This window comes from Phocoena phocoena, chromosome 9 (assembly GCF_963924675.1).
Source record: "Phocoena phocoena chromosome 9, mPhoPho1.1, whole genome shotgun sequence".
NCBI lineage: Eukaryota > Metazoa > Chordata > Mammalia > Artiodactyla > Phocoenidae > Phocoena > Phocoena phocoena.
The window spans coordinates 47,421,178-47,441,243 of record NC_089227.1 but is presented as its reverse complement, the minus strand read 5'-3'; the positions used below and the strand labels follow the sequence as shown (position 1 = coordinate 47,441,243).

General features: G+C 38.4%; 1 protein-coding gene across 1 annotated transcript in view; it reads left to right on the top strand.

Moving 5' to 3' along the window:
- The first annotated feature begins 1,223 nt into the window (after nt 1–1,223).
- The window catches only part of ASB4 (ankyrin repeat and SOCS box containing 4), a 63,472-nt gene continuing 44,629 nt past the window's right edge, over nt 1,224–20,066 (top strand). Inside the window, exons 1-2 of the mRNA XM_065884196.1 lie at nt 1,224–1,414; nt 11,899–12,198. Coding sequence (XP_065740268.1) covers nt 1,228–1,414; nt 11,899–12,198 — 487 coding nt within the window. The 5' untranslated portion in view covers nt 1,224–1,227. The remainder of the gene's footprint in view (nt 1,415–11,898; nt 12,199–20,066) is intronic.

The window sequence follows — 20,066 nt, the reverse complement described above, 5'->3', positions numbered from 1 at the left end:
TGCTAATTATTCTGCAGAAAGTTTGCACCAGTTTTGACTCCCACAGAAAATACATAAAGTGTAATTTCTTTATGTTCAAATTAACATTTACTATCACAATTTTTCTAATTTGTAATGATTTGTACATTTAAAAATTGAGTATTTTTCTCTCTTGGAAAATTTCAAACTTACAGAAAAACTGAAAAAATAATATCATGGTCATCCGTAAATCCCTCATTAGATTTGCCAACTTTTAATTTTTTGCCACATTTGCTTTCTCTCTCTGTCTCTATTTACATACACACACACACTCACATATCTATACACGTATATATGTATACATATATATACACATTTATTTTTGTATTTCTGAATTATTTGAAAAGAAGCTTTAGGCATCATGACAGTTTACCCCTTAAGAATAAGAATATTATTCTATATAACCACAATACTTTTACCACATCTTAAAAAATTAACAATAACTCTATATTATCAAGTAATATCTAGTCCATATTCATATTTCCACAACTGTACCAATATAGTCTTTTCTAACTGATTTTTTAAAATACAAGATTAAATAAAGTTTACTCAGTCATTGCATTTAGCTGTTTTGTCTCTTTAGTCTCTTTTTACCTAAAATAATCCCCTACCACCATCACCCTACCCTGCTTTCTTTCATGATGTTGAATTTCTTCAAGTCTGAGTCACTTGATAACCTTCTGTTTGTTTTCAAATGTGTATGACCATGCTTGATTTTGCAGGCTCTTATTACAGAATTTTATAGGTTTTCAGAAGCACATGTATCAGCAACTGTAACAAATTTTCATTTGTGGCTATTGGTTAATCAGAGCAAGACATTGGATCTCCAGTTGAGCACCAGATGTTTTTACTGAGGGGGAAAAAAAGAAAAGTTAAGAGCTTTTAAATCTTACATTATTACTTTGATTGTATAAGAAATAATAGTGACATTTCATTCTCTGAAATGTATTGTGAGGGTTTTCCTTCATATTGATACACTATGTTATTCAATGAATTAGTTAGTATAGAACCAGTTTAAAAGACCTGAGAGTGCAGTGACAGCCAAGAAGGATATTTTGAAGTTTAAAATGGTCCCTATATAAATAGAACGGATCAGCATAACTTTGGGATAAAATTAGCTGACAGTTTGTGGGCTCTCTAGCATGTGCCTGTTAGCTTGGTGCCGCTCTCCTGATAAATCACAATACAGCTTCCAGAGGGAGAGGAAGGATGGACAGCACGGCTGCCCCTATCACTAAATCTGCAGCTGCCAAGTTAGTTAAGAGAAATTTCCTTGAGGCTGTAAAGTCAAATGACTTCGGAAAATTGAAGGCCATTTTAATCCAAAGGCAAATAGATGTGGACACAGTTTTTGAAGTTGAAGATGAGAATATGGTTTTGGCATCTTATAAACAAGGTAAAAATTATAGGTGTAATTGTAAAATCGATAGAAAATGGATTTGTTTTTTTAATGCACAGCATTAGTCACCCAATCTAAACCGGTAGCTCTTACTATTTCTTTAAATATATACTTAAAAAATATTTCTAATGTAATCATTTCTTTCTTTTTAAACTAGACAAAATCATGAGCTGGTATATATATAAATATATTTTTTCTTCTCTTTACTTTCCTTCTCTTTTCTTTCTGTATCCCTGTGCCTAGAATTTGAAATCCTGGATAATCATATTTAGTAATGCAATTTTCCTCTATTTCTAACTTTATTTCTTCTTATAAGTACATAGAATAAAGAAACCGTCTCTAGATTATGGCTAAACAGATTGCTGAGATCTAATCCAGACAGTATGACTGGCTTGGGAACAGGCTGCCAGCCCTCTGTTAACAGGGCTACTTAAAGATATATCATCTCTACATCCACCTGGAGGAAGAAGAGGATTTTTGCCCCTATTTGAAGGGTTAATAAATGGGTAAGGCTGTACCGTGATACACCTTTATGATCCTTGTCATTTTAATGAGTTTTCAGTTCAGGCAGAAAAGCTGAAACCAGAAAGGCCAAAAAGTTAACTTTTTTCCATGACTACAGTGATAGATCAAAATTGTAGATCTACCTAACATGGAGTATCTGCCTTATGAAGAACTAAGGATAGCAAAAATTAGAACTGAATTTTTTTTTTATCACGGGATTTTCTGGAACCCATGCTTAATAAGTCAGAAATAAATTAGAAGTGAGCAGATTCTGATTTCCCAAATCAGCTAGTTAATGGGAAATTTGAGTAGTGAGGCCATCTGGTAAGCGGACTGCAAACAAACACCATGTTCAACATCACTTCTGTTTAAACAAAATAGGTGATAAGGTCTTGTGTACAGCATTGAGAAAGAGAGATCTATTTTTATGTTTAAAATACTTTCCATTTGTATATAAATCATCAGCACCATCAATTTTCAGAAATGAATACTTAATGGTATATATTTCTACATTAATTTACTATCAGTTCTGAAGGAAGGATGGAATAGTTGAGGCCAGTTACTGTGTCTATGATTTTTACTTGAGGGTTTTATTATAAATTGGCATTGCTATCTTGATTGGAAAATAAAGAAGAGGTCTGTTTTTTAAAAAGTGGTTGATGGAGATTCTGTTAAGAAGAAAGAATGTATACTATATGATCAGATTACTTTCATCTTATGGATTTGTTCAGTGAAAGACTGCCTGAATGCTTAATACATTTTTAAGGTATTTTTTAAAACTTATATTCGTGCCTAGCTTAAAATACTTATGTCCAAGTCAGCAGGTAATTTATTTGACCCTGAGCTGTGAAGACTGCCTTTTCTCATCTGAGCATGCCAAATTGCGTAGATCATGCGAAGGTTCAGAGGTGGTGAGAAAGGAAGTTTTAGTGGCAGTTTCTGGAGAAGAAGGATGCTGTTTCTCTTGCTTCCAATGGTGTTATCATCCCTGAACGAGAAAAAAATGCATTTTAAAATCTTTCTGTCAGTATGAGCCGACTCCCTATGGTCTTCATAGAGCTAAATTTTCATTCATGCAAATGGGTGTTTTCATAGGACTGTGGGATGGGACTTTCAATTAGGGAGAAAGCAAATTACACTCTCTGGATTTGGGGGGAAAAAAAAGAGAACAGTAACATTCTTATGCATGCCAGGTGGATGAATGCAAGAAATGTTAGGTTTTGTGGCCATATCTTCAGGGTTTATGCAGGAAATCGTGTGTGTGTGTGTGTGTGTGTGTGTGTGTGTGTGTGCGCGCGCACGTACACGTGTGCATATAGAAAGAAATACACACTCTCTGTTTAATATGAATATGGGTATAATAATCTGTCTCTTCAATCTTAATCCCAGATTGAAGCCTCATTTTCTTCAGTTTCTTCAGATATTTTCACATGGCTTCCAGCCTAATTATCAAACTTTTTATTTTAGTCAGGAATGGAAGTGATGCATAGAATCTTAGTTGCTAGCCAAGCAAAGTAGACCTAAGTGGTTATATCAGTTTCTAAGTCACAGAGGAATTCCCAGGGACTAGTGTAGAGCTGAGCAGGCTACACTGGTCATTTGTTAGTTAGAATTAGTTCCTTTCTGAATAATTCTAAGGAATGAGAGGCTTTGTGGCCTTGAAGGGTATGTGACTAGATTAAACTTTGTGAGACTTTATTAAATCACAGCAGACTTTTTGGATGTTGAATGCTGTTGAATTGCTATGCATTCATTTTTGATTTTTTTAAGCACTTTTCAAAATCTCTACAACAGAATAGTGCACAATTCATAAGTGTGAAGCTTGGTTAATTTTCACAAAATAAACAAACATATGCAACCAGCATCCAGAAGAAGAAATAGAACATTACCTATTTACTTTTTTTTTTTAATTTATGGCTGTGTTGGGTCTTCGTTTCTGTGCAAGGGCTTTACTCTAGTTGTGGCAAGCGGGGGCCACTCTTCATCGCACTTGCAGTCTCAGTAATTGTGGCTCACGGGCCCAGTTGCTCCAGCAGCATGTGGGGTCTTCCCAGACCAGGGCTCGAACCCATGTCCCCTGCATTGGCAGGCAGATTCTCAACCACTGCGCCACCAGGGAAGCCCTACCTATTTACTTTTAAAGTGTGGGAATCTTCAGGTTTTAGTAATTTGGGGCCTACTAAGCAAGACAATGTGTAAAATCTAGAACATACTATGCTACCTTTAAATTTGCTTGTGTAATTAGTAATGTAATCTGTATTCATCATTTGATTGTCCTGTGGAAGATCAACAGTGGTACATTTAATCCCAAATAATTTTTGTTTCTTTTAGGACATAGGATTTTTAAAAGTGACCACATTTTCTCGCCTAATTATGGTATGTTTAAGCCAGTATGAATGCAAGTTTATACTTTTTGTAAAGGCAACTCAGAAGTCTGTTGGTGAAGAAATCAGCTTGGAATCTAAACATTGCACCCCCCAATCCACAACCTAAATGGTATACTAATAATCAAAAGTTGAACTCCTAAGCAATTATAAAATATGGACTTTGTGAGGAAGGTAGAACAAAGTGTCTGGAAATTCACTTCTGCTTCCCCGTCTCATTGAGTAACTTCTCTCACCTGTGAGACAGAGAACAGATTTAGAAGCCAGCATCCAGGTTCAGATGGTGAGCCCTGCCTAGCCCCAGCACCTAATAATGATTCTTAAAGTTTGAAACATCTCATTCTATTTTTTCAAGTTATTTTAAACTTCATAATCAAATCTTCAGATAAAATTATGTTTTATCAATTAAAAATATTTCTCGCACACTTTGTAAAGCAAACATTAAAAACGTTCTGGTTGGGACTTCCCTGGTGGTCCAGTGGTTAAGAATCCACCTTCCAATGCAGGGGACGCAGGTATGGTCCCTGGTGGGGGAACTAAGATCCCACATGCCGTGGGGAACGAAACCAGTGCACTATAGAGCCCTCGAGCCACAACTAGAGAGAAGCCCACGCGCTGCAACTAAGACCCGACGCAGCCAAATAATAATAAAATAAAATTTTTAAGAAAAGCCATTCTTTAAAAAAAAGAAGCATTCTGGTTGGCATTTGCATTATCTCCTAGAGAATGGCAGATACATGGGTCTGAAAAGTAAAAACAAGTAAGCAAAATTACATCTACCAGCTGACCACTTTAAAATGGGAATGAAGTGAAGAAGAGTTAAATACACGAACAACTTTTAACTGCCAAATGCAATTAGCAGTTGAATAGTCAAGGGATGTCAATGATATAAAGTTTGTTATGAGCCAAGCGCACAGTATTTATAGTGAAAGTGGGTCTCTAAGAAAACGCAAAGCTATTCATATTGGTTCTCACTAGGCCATCTCCATACAGGAAACGTGAATATCCATAAAGCTGTTTCCAAAGGTTTTTCAACCACACATTTGATTCTCCTTCAGATGCATGAGCCTTGGCTTATTAATGTTACAGGCAGAATATCATACTTATCTCTTTGGTATGGAATTCCCTAGTCAGCAAGGTTAATCAGAGTCCTTTTATTAATCAGCGTAATGCACTTTAAGTACTTCGTTTATGGCCCAAAGCCGCAGGTTCTTTGGTTGATAGTCATATTTTTAATTAAAATAACCAACGAATGATTTCACTGGAAAACTTTCTGGCAGGTACTCTATCTACTTTACTAAGTAGCAACTGCCTTCCAAATATCTTGAAAGCTCTTATTTTCACTCTCTTAATGAGTCATCTTCTTATCACCTGATTTTCCTCTTTGCCAGAAATTCACTCTCCTACTTTCCTATTGCCATCCCAGGGTTCTTTTCCTTTCCTAGATGTTCAGATTTTTTTCTTTTAAATTTTACATTTCAAGCTTATTTTTTTTTTCTCTCCTGGGGAAACTCTGAGATTTATCCTGAAAATATTAGCTATTAAAAAATAGGTAAGAATTGTGCTCCAGCCTGTAATCCTTCAGGACTGTGTAAATACGTGGACACAGCAGAGCAAATGTCTGCTTATCCAGCCACGAGCAGTGTGTGTAACCTTTGGCTGTAATAACAGAGGCTTCTTGTGTGGGGGGTTCTTTGGACTCAGATAACATTACAGCTGATAACTGTGGCAGAGCCGAGCTTAGCTGAAGATTTACCAGAGATGTGTATATCCCCCCAAACACTGGAGCAGAATCAACCCTTCTTCCAAAAGGTGGCCCAAACACTTCGCTCCTGACTGTATTTCCTGAGCCGGGGGTTTTCTACTCAGTGACTCAGGCATATCTCTGGATTCAGATTTAAATTAAACACACACACACACACACACACACACACACACACACACACACACACACGCACACAAAGGATTGGTCTGTGTATTTTTGTAGGGGCATAACTCCTAAATTCCTTTAGAACTTTGCCGAGAATTGATACTGGTTTGGAGGTGGACTGCATGTAGCTTTCAGATTTGGGGGAGACTAGGTATACAAACATGGGCACTTCCTGCTACTTAATCTCTACAAGATATTTATCCTCATTTGTAAAGTGGAGGCTTTGTCAAGACCTCCCTCTAGATCTCCTGCATGCTGATAATCTTCAATGTTTCGAAGGGGAAATTATATAAACAGATTAAGTGTCATGGTCTGGGGAAGGTAAAAAGTAATGGTAGATGCTATAAATCCACATGGGTGTGGCCTATATTTGAGAGTTCTCTCTGGGATGTTTTCCTAGGAGAAAGAATCTGTATTTTCTTCTCAGTTAAGCTCATTGCTCAAGCAGAGCTCAAGCAGAAGGCATCACTGCCCACAGACTGCAGACCCAGGGTGAGAACCAAGTAGTTTACATTAGGGGAAGCAGTGCCTTCCTCACCTCTGGCCCCATCAAGGGCTTTGTTCCTGGGTTTTACTCCCTCCTCACAGTCCTTTGTGCAATCTGAGCACACAGTCAAAGGGCATCCTGGTCTCTGCAGAAGTGAGCAGAGGGGGGCCCTTTGAAAGACAAATGCGAAGAATAAATCACATTTTGAGTTCTGAAGCCCTGGGACAATATTGCTGTGGAAAGAAGGGAGAGTGTACAAAATGAATCTGCCTGATTAGTTAACTGTATTTCTGTCATGCTGTGACCATTGGGGGTTACATTTTGCAGGACAAATTTTGATCTCTTGACATACCAGCGTCGACACAAATGTGTTAATGGGTGCTGCATCACTGTGGTTTTTTGGCAATGGCATTACCTCAGGTTTGGTCCTCAGTGAGGGTAGGTGTGGTGGAAAGGACACTCCTGCTTGTTTCCATACTTGGTACACAGTGACCTGTGACCGTATCGTCATTTAAAGGTTGTGACTGGGGCTTTCCTGGTGGCGCAATTGTTGAGAGTCTGCCTGCCGATGCAGGGGACTCAGGTTTGTGCCCTGGTCCGGGAAGATCCCACATGCCGCGGAGCGGCTGGGTCCGTGAGCCATGGCCGCTGAGCCTGCGTGTCCGGAGCCTGTGCTCCGCAACAGGAGAGGCCACAATAGTGAGAGACCCGCGTACAGCAAAAAAAAAAAAAAAAAAGGTGGTGACTGTATGTGTGTGGCCTGTTTGCTGTGGACTGCTTCTGTCTCTTCAGTGGGCTTTCCTGCTTTGCAAGGGCTTGAATTATCCAGAAACTCCTCCCCACTACCCCCCACCAAAGTTCTGCAATGTAGCTTCAAGATACATTGCGACAGACCCTGATCTGTATCCGACTATCTATTCTCTTCCTATCTCTCCACTCAGCTCCCTAGGGGCACCAGCTAAGGGGTCTTGCTGCCACCCACCCATCTACGTTCCTACCACCCACATTCCTTTCTAGGAGAGGTGAGTTGTAGGCACAATTTCATTTATGAGGTTAGCTGAATTCCAACACCTGGCCATCTCTGAGCCCAATTTACTGGTTAATGATTATGATTATAGGACACAGAGATGAAACTGATTGAGAGGTCAAGGATGACCGATTCATGTAATAAACAGGCAGGATAGATTCTCTAAGTGCTACTGGGAATTTAGGAGGAAGAAAAAAAAAATCAACAAATGTATCTCCATATCAGAGATGTGACATATAGATGAATTCGGGATCTTCTTTCTTTCCTTATGATCTGTGAAGCAGGCTTGGCGCTAAACCTATTCTACTTCCACAAAGACAAAGACAGATGGAAACCCTGCATTGCAGATATTCTGAGTCCATTAGCTTGGACTGAGGCAGACGACTTATGGCTCTAGCAGGCTGAAAAAGTGGCAGTTTTCTCATCTGGAAAATGAAAGGCTTGGACTGGATAATCTTCCCTCCAGTGCTAACATTCTGTGTTTCTTTGATTTTACATCAAAATGGTGTTTTCTTAATCAGCTCTCTGCTGCTTCCTTTCTGAGATCATTTTTCTTACCACTACAGAAGCAGACTTGAGTTTCCAATCAGTTGCTGCATAGAGCTGCCTAATGTTTGCCGTTAATTGGCAAGCAAAACACACTCCAGTTTTCAGATCTGGAACCAGCTTCTTTGCAAGAGAGTTAGAAGAGGCTGTCTTTGCAAATTGCTTGTAGAGGAAACTTGAGTATTAAGATGACTAAGTATTGGTGTGAAGTGATTCCTTCCTTATCAAAAGCAGATTGCATACCATATAGCTTAAAAACTATGCTTGGAACACAGATTCAATGTGCACAGCTAAATGGAAATGTATATATGGATATATACAAATGTATTGTGTGTGCATATCTATTTACACACACACACACACACGCACACAGGCACAGGGTTGATCCTACCCAGTCCAGACTGTCTGTGAAACTATTTGTCTCTACCAGGGAAAATCCATATCACCAAATACCTTTCAGTGTCTGAAATCTGGAATTAGTATCTTAAAACTTAATTCTATTGTATGAATACAGATTCCTACATAAATTCAGATAATCCTAAGAGGGTCACACTTTAAACAATCCTCAGTCTATTAGACCTTAGTGTAAATTAACTTTGGATTTCTTTTTAAAGAACAACTTTGGATAAGGGGAGAGTTGGGAGGACGAGAAAGCAAAATGGCCCTAGAATTCTGAGTGAGATGAAAAGAGACTAAAGTGTGTGTGTGTCTGTCTGTCTGTCTGTCTGTCTGTCTTTCTGTCTGTCTAGATTGGAGGGTGGGCCATAGAAAAACAAAATTCTGGTTGGGAGCATTCATTCCCTCAGGATTAATCAGCATTGTGCATAGCCCTATAAATAACCTCTTTTTAAAAAAATATAAATTTATTTATTTTTCGCTGCATTTGGTCTTCATTGCTGTGCATGGGCTTTCTCTAATTGTGGCGAGCAGGGGCTACTTTTCGTTGGCAGTGCATGGGTTTCTCATTGCGGTGGTTTCTCTTGTTGCGGAGCACGGGCTCTAGACGCGTGGGCTTCAGTAGTTGCGGCTTATGGGCTCTAGAGTGCAGGTTCAGTAGTTGTGGCTCACGGGCTTAGTTGCTCCACAGCATGTGGCATCTTCCTGGACAAGGGCTTGAACCCGTGTCCCCTGCACTGGCAGACACATTCTCAACCACTGCACCACCAGGGTAGCCCTAAATGGCCTTTTTAAACTAAACTATTTTTCCTCCTGGCCAGGAGCACAACAGTTTATTTTAATTTTATTTATTTTTATAAATAGTAATACACGCACAAGGTACTAAATTTAAAAGCTCAAGGGGACCATTGAAGGATAAGTAAATCTATGTTCTTGTCCCCCAGTCCCCACCAGTGCAACCAGTTTCTTGTGTTAGGTGTTTATAAATATTTTCTTACCTGTTAGCCTTTATGCACACTCTTCGGCTCCCTGCTTCTCTCATTCAATAATATATCTTGAGATTTTTTTCCATACCAGTATACACAGAACCGCCCCCTTCTTTGTAATGGCTGTATAGTGTTCCACTGTGCGGATGTACATACTTTATTTAAACAGTCTCCTGTTGATGAAGATTGAGGTTGTTTCCAATCACTAACCATTAAGAACAATGCTGTAGTGTAGTGCATGTTGTTGTCCTGGGCCAGGTTACCAGGATTTATAACTCCCAGGAACTTCATACTCTTCATAAAGAGTTCAATGCAAGTAGTGTTCCTGGGAGTTGTGTAATACAGTGGCCCTTATATGGCATTTCACACATGAGTGAATGTACTTGTAGGATAAATACCCAGGAGTGGTGCATAGGTAGTTCTTTTCACTTAAATGAGAGACTTTTAATACCTAATCACCAGGCCCACCTTTAACGTGGTCATCATCCTCTGAGTGCCCTCCAGATGCTCATTTTTGTTGCCCAGAAGTATTCACAATATTTTAGATTTTTCTTACCTCATCTAATCAGTGAAGAATACAACTTGTACTTCTCTTGTTATGGGTGCTGTACCCTATTAATGTAGCTAAAGATTGTATCAGCATTTGGGTGGCTTCATCTTACTGTTGGCTCATTTCTAGATTATTGTCAACTCAAATACTTAGGTTTTTCCTCAAATAAATTACCATTAAATCATAATCTGCTGGGACTTCCCCGGTGGTTCAGTGGTTAAGACTCCGCACTTCCAATGCAGGGGACGTGTGTTCAATCCCTGGTTGGGGAACGAAGATCCCATATCCCACGCGGTGCAGCCAAAATAGTAAATAAATAAATAAAGACGATCTTTCCAAAAAAATCTAAGAAAAATAAAGAAACTCATAATCTGCTTACTTTGTACTCGCATAGTGGAATTTTTACAACCTATTGTAAAAACAAACTTCTGATTTATCCATGTTAAAATTTATATTGTTGTTTCCACCCTAGAGTCTCTTCTAAGCTGTTGAGCTATATCTACATCTTCATCTTGCCATTAAATATTTCATCTTTCTGTACCTATTTTCCATTCTCCACTCATAGTGAGCTTAATGCCGTGGCTCTGGGTATTGACATTGAAAGAAAGATTTATAAAGTTATCTTTTTTATAGCTTGTCAAAATGGCAATCATTGGACACTTGGGGAAAAGGGACTAGTTCAGTGTTTAGAAGTCAGAGGTAAGAGGGAAAAAGGAAAGAGAAAGAGAGAGGGTGAGAGGGAGGGAGGGTGGGAGGAGAGAGAGAGAGAGAGAGAGAGAGAGAGAGATTTCCAACAGCTAATGGGAAAATTTTATTTAAGATCTCAGTTCTAGGAACAACTATGCTTCTCCTGACCAATTAATTTGTGTATAGCTTGTGGGCATAGTTAATTGTGCAACACATCATGTTTTCCTGTGGGAAAGTTCAAAGGCAAATTTACAGTGTGGTTCTAGCATCTATACAACCCAGTTTATATTTTGGGTACCTATCTGACCCTGGACCTCTTTTTATTTTCCTTCCTTATTTTGCCTTCCTTATTTTTTCCTTTGCCCTTATTTTCTAGATCATTAAAATAAAAATCTTGTGTAAAATTTGCAAGCTGCTATAAATTCTTCTTAATTCTTCTTCGGAAAGAGATGTTGTATAAACTGATAGACAAGCAAATAAAATCTTGGTGTGACAAATTTTCTAAAGACATCAAATACATTCATACCTTAGTTTGACAATAGCAACAACTAGAGGGAAAAAGAGCTGTGATGGAATGAAAATTATAAGCTTGTAAGTAACAGCTTTGGAATCATTCAAGACAATGATTGGGAGTTAAAAAAAAATCTTTAATAAAAATGTCATGTAAATCATCACGTAAAATAAAATGCAGTCACATAAATGAAGGTCTCAAACACAAATGCCTTGGACAGCCAGGAAGGTAAAGTAAATGAAGGACCAAGATAATAGGGAGTAGTAGAAAGCCCCTGTCCCAGTTAAGTAATCCAAATACACTACTAAGCTAAACATTTGCGGATTCATCAGCCACTAGTTTACAACTTCCAAATCATCCCCCAATTTTATAAATGTGACGAAAGTAAAATACTTTGTAAAAATCCTCACTAATTCTCACAGGGAGAAATCCTAGGCCAAGAAGTTAAACTTTCTCTCCCTTTCTTTTTTCAGGTTATTGGTTGCCTAGTTACAAATTAAAGTCTTCCTGGGCCACAGGCCTGCATCTCTCTGTCTTGTTTGGTCACGTGGAATGTCTTCTGGTGCTACTGGACCACAATGCTACAATCAACTGTAGACCTAATGGGAAAACCCCTCTTCATGTGGCTTGTGAAATGGCCAACTTGGATTGTGTTAAGATTCTCTGTGACCGTGGAGCAAAGCTCAATTGCTACTCCTTAAGTGGACACACAGCTTTACACTTCTGTACAACTCCAAGCTCCATCCTCTGTGCCAAGCAATTGGTTTGGAGAGGTAAGTCTTTCTGGGTGGCTGACATTGTCATCTACTTGCCCAGTCATGGTTTTGAAAATTGGTGACCCTTACTTACCTCCGGCAATGTAGTACATATCTCTATTCATTAAGCCTAATTCAGGAGGCCCTAAAAATATGTAGAGAGATAGTTATGTCGGCCCCAGTCATTCAGTGATGATCACATTGAATTCTTATTACTGTTTTAATTGTAGGAGTCTCGTTAATTAACACATTTGTTTAACAAATATTTATTAGCTTCTATGATGTCAGGTAATGTGCTAAGAAAGTAAAAAGAGAAAATAGTTTCTGACTTCTAGGAGCTTATATTCTAGTAGGGGAGATGAATATTGATGAAATAAATTATAAATACATAACTGTAAATTGGGAAAGGAGCAAAATAAGGCGCTATGAAAGAGAATGTCAGGAGTAAACTATTATAAAATGTATAAAACTTCTCTAAAGATACAATATTTAAGCTGAAACTTTATAATGTGAAGCAGCTGGCCATTAAAAACAAGAGCAAAGAAGAAAAGTCTAGGGATAGGGAATAGCATGTGCAAAGTTGCTAGGGGAGCAAAAAACTTGGAATATCCAACACATGGAAGAAGGCCAGTATGGCCAGAGTATCATGGGGGGGTGGGTGGGAGGGATAAGAGGGTAGAGGGTAGTGCTGCCAGATGACATTGGATGTGTCAGATCGTATATGGCCTGATGGGTGCCGAGTGTGGGGTTTAGAAATGGCGCCACTGAAAAGTTTAAAGCAAGGCAATGACACGGTTTAATTTTCACTTAAGATCATCAATATGGGGTCATTCATAAGCTGGGTTGGAGAAGGCCAAGAATGGAAGCAGGGAGACCAGCAGGGAAACTTGCAATAGTGTAGGTGGGGGGGATGATGATTTGCACTGAGGGGAAAGCTTGGATAGGAAAATTAGAAAATGGGTTTGCAATATGTTTTAGAAGCTGAATTGGTGGGACTTGGAGATGGATTTGATATAGGTGGGGGTGGGGCTGGGTGACAGAAAAGGAAGTTTCAAGAATCATTGCCAGGTTTCTGGCTTTAGAAAATGGCTGGATAGTGATGCCATTTTTTAAGATGGGAAAACTTGGGGAAGAAGCATGTATGTGGGGAAGATCGTTATACCATTTTTTTTAAGTTGGGTTTACAGAGGTATAATTTATATACCGTAAATTCACTGTTTTTGAGTAATAGATAGTCGTGAAACCATTCACCACAATTATCTCAAAAAATCCCCTGATGCCCTTGGTAGTTAATTCCCTCACTCTCCCCCGACCCCTGGCAACTGTTGATCTGTTTTCTGTCCCTTTAGTTTCCTCTTTTCAGAATGTCATATTAATTAAATTATACAATATGTAACCTTTTGAGGCTGGTTTCTCCACTGTAGCATAATGCATTTGAGATTCATCAATGTGACTGCACTCACCAGTAAATCAGACCTTTTTATTGCTGAATAGTATTCCGTGTATAGATGTAACACAGTTTATTCACTCCCTAGTAGAGGGGCATTTGGATTGCTTCTAGTTTTTAACAATTTAGAAAAAAGCTGCTATAAACATTTGCATACACGTTCTTGTATGGACATGTTTCATTTCACTTGGGTAAACACCTAGGAGTGGGAAGATGGGTTGTATGGTAAGTTTATAAGAAACTGCCAAACTGTTTTCCAAAGTGCTTGTACCCTTTTGCATTTCCTCCAGCAGTGTGTAAGAGTTCCTGTTATCCTCCATCCTTGTCAGAACTTCGTAATGTCAGATTTTTTAAAATTGTCTTAGCCATTATAATAAGCATTAATAGCATCTCATTATGCTTTTAATTTGAATTCCTCTAATGACCAAAGACATTGAGTCTGTTTTCATGTATTTGTCTGCCAGCTGTGTGTTCACTTTGGTGAAATATCTGTTCATTTCTTTTGCTGCTTTTTTTTTTTTTTTTTTTTTGCAATACACAGGCCTCTCACTGTTGTGGCCTCTCCTGTTGCGGAGCACAGGCTCTGGATGCGCAAGCTCAGCAGCCATGGCTCACGGGCCCAGCCGCTCTGCGGTATGTGGGATCTTCCCGGACCGGGGCACGAACCCGTGTCCCCTGAATCGGCAGGTGGACTCTCAACCACTGTGCCACCAGGGAAGCCCACTTTTTTTTTTTTAAAATGGTTGTTTGTTTTCTTGTTATTGATCTGTGAGAGTTCTTAATATATGTTGGATACTAGCCCTTTGTCAAATATGTGTTTTGCAAATATTTTAATTCATTCTTCGGATTTTCATTTTTCTAATGGTGTTTTTAAAAGAGCAGGAGTATTTAATTTTGATAAATTCAGTTTATAAATTTTTACCTCTTATGGTTTGTGCTTTCTGTGTTCTAGCTAAGAAATGTTTGATTAACCCAAGTAACAAAGGTTTTCTCCTACATTTTTCTTCTAGAAGTTTTATAATTTCAGGTTTTACTTTTATGTCTTGGATTCATTTTGAGTTATTTTTTGCATATGGTGTGAGGTATGGGTTGAAGTCCATCTTTTTTGTGTATGGATGGCCAATTGTTTCAACATCATTTGTTGAAAAGATTATTCTTTCACCATTGAATTGTTTTGATATTTTTCTCAAAAGTCAATTGGCTGGGACTTCCCTGGTGGTCCAGTGGTTGAGACTTCACCTTCCAAGGGTGCAGGTTCAATCCCTGGTTGGGGAGCTAAGATCCCACATGCCTCACAGCCAAATAACCAAAACATAAAACAGAAGCAGTATTGTAACAAATTCAATAAATACTTTTAAAATGGTCCACGTAAAAAAAATCTGAAAAAAAAGTCAATTGGCCAAATATGTATGCGTCCATTGATCTATATATCTATTTTTTGCGAATCCTCCACTGACTTGGTTGCTTTATATCAAGTCTCAAAAGCACATAGAGTGAGTCCTTCTAGGTTAGTTTTAATCATGAGAGGTTTCAGACCTCTTTGAGACATCAAAGTGAATAAGTCAAGGATGCACTTGATATAAAAGTATATATTTCAGAAAAGAGCTCTGAACTAAAGCAGTAAGTTTAGGAGCCATTGGCCTATAGATTGTATTTGAAGCCAAGGAAATCAATGAACTCACCTGGATAAACAGTGTAGAGAGATAAAAGAGAACTTAGGACCAAGCTCTGACAAATTCTTATGTTTCGAGGTTAGCAGGATGGAGAGGAGGCAATAAAAGAGAGTGAAATTATTCTATGGTTTTGATTTCTCTTCCTTGTGATAACCACTTTCCTCTATAATTCTTTATTTCTAAGAATGTTTAAAATATTCCACACTAAAAAAAAAAGAAAGAGTGAAGTGGATTGATAAATGAAGTTGGAGAAAATCCAAGAGCATTTTTGGCATCAGAGAAACTAAGAAAAAGGCAGGTTCAAGAATGGGGGAGTGGTCAGCTGTATTGATAGCTACTGAGAGGTTTAATCAGATGTTCATTAGATTAAGTGACAGAGTTATCACTGACAAAAATAGTTTTGGTGAAATGGTAGGTGCAGAAGCCAGATCAGAAGATGTGAATGGGAGGTTAGAAACTAGAGATGGCATATGCTGACAACTGGTAAAAGAAATTTGGCTGCAAATGTGAGCATAAGAGTAGCATGATTGCTGAAGGGGGTTTGGGGCGGGGGCGTTTGTCACAGGAGACTATTATCTACAGTTGAAGATAAAAGGAAATGTTTGGGGACTTCCCTGGTGGCGCAGTGGTTAAGAATCCGCCTGCCAATGCAGGGAACATGGGTTCGAGCCCTGGTCCTGGAAGATCCCACGTGCCGCGAAGCAACTAAGCCCGTGCGCCACAACTACTGAGCCCGTGTGCCACAACTACTGAAGCCCGTGCACCTAGAGCCTGTGCTCTGCAACAAGAGAAACCACCGCAATGAGAAGCCTGTGCACCGCGACGAAGAGTAGCCCCCACCTGCCGCAACTAGAGAAGGCCCCTGCACAGCAACGAAGACCCAATGCAACCAAAAAAAAAAAAAAAAAAAAAAAAAAAGGAAATGTTTGTACGCTGAAGGAAATGATTTATAGAAAGCAAACAGTTGAAGATGCATGAAACAGGATAACTGAAAGGTCCAAATCTTAGAGAAGTTGAGATGGGATGAAATCCAGAGACCCTGAGACACATCCTCCTTTTCAGCAGGTGAGCCAAAGTAAAAGATGGTTTTAATGCCAGAGCACTTGTAGATTTGGTTGTGGTAAGATGAGGGAGTCCCTATCTGGTACAAAGTCATCAGCCAAAATGAGAGCAGAAAGACTGGAAATTGGATGAGAGAGGAGAAGATATGGAAAGGTCATGGGGAAAGAATGGGAGGACATGCTTGAAGATGCTATGGTCTTCTCAACCTGTGAGAACTAAAGGGAAAAAAAAATCAACCCAGCTTATTCTCCTTGCCTGCCCTGGGAGGAAGGGCCCAGTGCAGAGATGCTTGGAGAAGGACAGGCATCGATTGGAGCTTATCCACTTTACCTTCCCACATGGGGCCATCACCACCTTTCACATTTACTTATACATTTATTTTTAGATTTAGTTTTTTTAATCTACATTTTAACTAATTAATTTAAACTTTTAAGCTGTTTATCTTCAAAATTTTTGGAAAGTTAAGAAATTATATATTTGTTTAGTTATTGATCTTTTATATCACCACCTTTTCATCAACCACGGAGTAACAGTGAGCTCCCGACCTCGTCTTTCCTCAGAGGTGTTACCATACAACTTTCCCAGAGGACAGTTATTCCCCACGTGCTTTATCCCTGCCGACAGAGGGAGGCCTACCTAGAGAGGGAGGAGTAAAGAGGTAGGAGGAGACTGAGCAACGCCCCCTGTAGGCTGACACAAGGAATTGGACTGATAACCCAAGAGGAAGAGTAGAAGGAAGTCTGTTAAAGATAACTCACCCTTTAGCACCACGTCATCAAAGGCTGAAACCATAACAAGAAAGATAAATTAGAGAACGCAAAAATGTTTGTTTCAACATCTGTGTGGCAAACAGATTATAAAATTAAAAAGCAGTCATAAAATTGGGAAAAATATTTGGGACTATATGACAAAGGGCTCATATCCTTACTATGTAAAGAAACTTTAAAAATTAAAGTTAAGAGGGTAACAACTAAGAGAAAAAAAAAAAGCACAAAGGGACCAAGAACAGGAATAGGTATTTCAGAAAAAAAACAGGCAAGCATATAAACGACAAATAAAGGTAACATAATGATCACTTGTATTGTAATCAGTAAAATGTCAATTAAAAATAAGAATTAGATGTTTTGTTGTGTTTATTACATTAACGAAGATATCAAAGATGATAATACATATGTTGACAAACACGTGGGGCAGTGCTCTCACACAGGCTTAATGGAGTGAAAATGCATACGATTGAGGGGAATATCAAAAGCTTAAAACCTTTTTAAACTCAGAAATTCTGCCTCTAGGATTAGGGCCTAATTCAGCACCTTTTGACTCAGGGTTCTCATTGATGTAGGGCCTCAAATTCAGACTTTGGATATATCTCTAAACAAGGTTATACACTGAGTCAGAGATAACTGATGAGAAAGAAAGACATTTATCATGTAACAGAATTTTGCTTGGTCATGTGATCTGTAGTACACTAGAAATTGAGACTTCTCCTAATTCTATGAGAATCTTCAAAATAGTGGAGTTATAGTGTGTTTTGTTTTATATTTTTGCAATAAAAGCTTTGATTGGTTAAGAAATACATTTAAAATGTACCACAATTTTAAAAGATATATATTGGCATTTTTAATTTTTAATGTACTTAGAGTCTCAAAAAAGTTGCTTGATTTCTTTTTGCACTCAGAGAGTCATTTATATTACTGAAATACTTAAAAATATTTTTATATATAATAGAAAATTTTAAGCTGTTACCTCCATACCATACAGACGTTAAAAATGATATTGTAAAAGAATGTTTATTGACATAGAAAGATTTAAAAATAAGTTCATAGGAGTGTATGAACTGCATAAACTTATTTTTCTAAAAATTATATATGATTATGCATATCAGAAAAAAGCAAATTTGTTATGTCAGATCCTTACTCTTAGAATAAATTTTTTTTAAGTGTGGTACCTGGAAAATTTTTCAAAACAAAATAAAACTGTAAATCAGGTAATTGGGTAAAATTTCACCCATTTTATGAATGGAGGAAAGGAGAAGAGAAGCGCTTGGAGGTAATCTTCTAGTCTGGAAATTCTAGAAGACTGTCAGCATCTTGCAGCCTTTCTTTTGCATTTTTATGTCTTCAGTTTCTTGGACAGTGCTTGGCACATAGGAAGTACTCAATAAATGGTCTCTGACTGATCTGGGAATGGCTCCAGGAGCCTTGAGCGCGTGGAAGGGAACTACTGCCATCTAGTAAATGGAAACTGTTATGTTCACAGTTAATTAAATGCTGCTGTTGGTCAATTTTACTCTCTCAGTCTCTAGGGAGATAGTTGAGGGATGAATTTTCTCTCTCCAGGATTATGTGATAGGCACTTTGAGAAGTCACATACATCACTTTGTAGCTGGACAGAGGGAATTGAGACAGCACACAGACAAGGAAAATAAGTCAGGCTAAACATTAAACTCAGGACCAGAGAAGTCCATTAGAGGAAAACCAATGCCATGGCAACTGAAAACCGATGTAATTTCATTTGCTATTTAATGGGCTTTTTGTGGAAAAGTGCTCTTTGTGGAAAAGGCTAATTGAGGCCAAAAAATTGCATGCAATTTTCTCTTAAAGGATTTCCCCCTATTTTTTCAATGTTGCAGAGCCTGCTTTGTCCTCAGGCTGGATTTTGTCTGCTATTTTTTTGTTTGCCTTTCTACTTAATGCCCCCCATCTTCTGGCCTTTGTTTCCTTTGGTGTTAGTATAATAGTGTTCATCAGTTGAGAAGGCTTATTTACCTCAGTGAAAATGTCCTTTCTGTGAATCCTGCATTTCCCTACAAATAAAGAGAGTCAGGTCAGGTTTAGCTGGCTGAAAAGCAGCATATTATTTCTACCTATTCCCTTTCGTAAGAGGAAAATGAAAGCTGCTTGCTTTTCTCTGCATGAAGCAAGTCCTGACAGTTGGAGGAAAATTTGTTACTGCAGGAAAGCCATAAAAATTCAAATGTTTCCTAGCAGAATGTAGCATGAGGGCAATGTAAAGGAGACCGTGCCTTTTAAAAGACTGTCCCCTGCTACTTGGTGTGACAGTGGCACGAGTTACCTGCACGTTAGGAAATTCCCTATTCAATGATGTGAACACAGTAAGGCAAGATGTCATTGGACTTCACTTTAGCCAAGAAATAGATATGCCTGCTTGACAGACACCTCTCTCACCAGTCCATCACCTTCTGTCTTTCCATCTCTTAGGTTATATATTGTAATAGCACAAATCTGACCCTCCTAGTCACTTGCAAATAACCTTGGGGATTTTTGTCCCATATGCTGTATGGGACATACACCTGTACAATAAGAATTTAATATTTTCTTTAAATTGACATTACTTATTTAATTTTAAAGGAACTTCTATATCACTATAAAAATTATTTTGTCACTATAAAAAATATGCCAAAATCCCTTGCTGTACATAGAAGGTAATAGTAACAGTAAATAATGGGCAATCAAATTCTTGACCTCTGTCAACCCAGAGACCTTCTTTTCTCAAATGGCAGAGAATGACTTTAAAAATCCTTGTCTTTTGGTTGCTATTTTTTCTAGAAGCATTATCTTCAATTCCTCTGCTCTGAATGAATGAACTTGAAATTTGTTTGCAGGTCATTTCTCACGTCCAGGCAAGCAGCAGGTGCTCCAGCCCAGTAAAGAATGTCCCATGTAAAATCATAGCACACTTGGGAA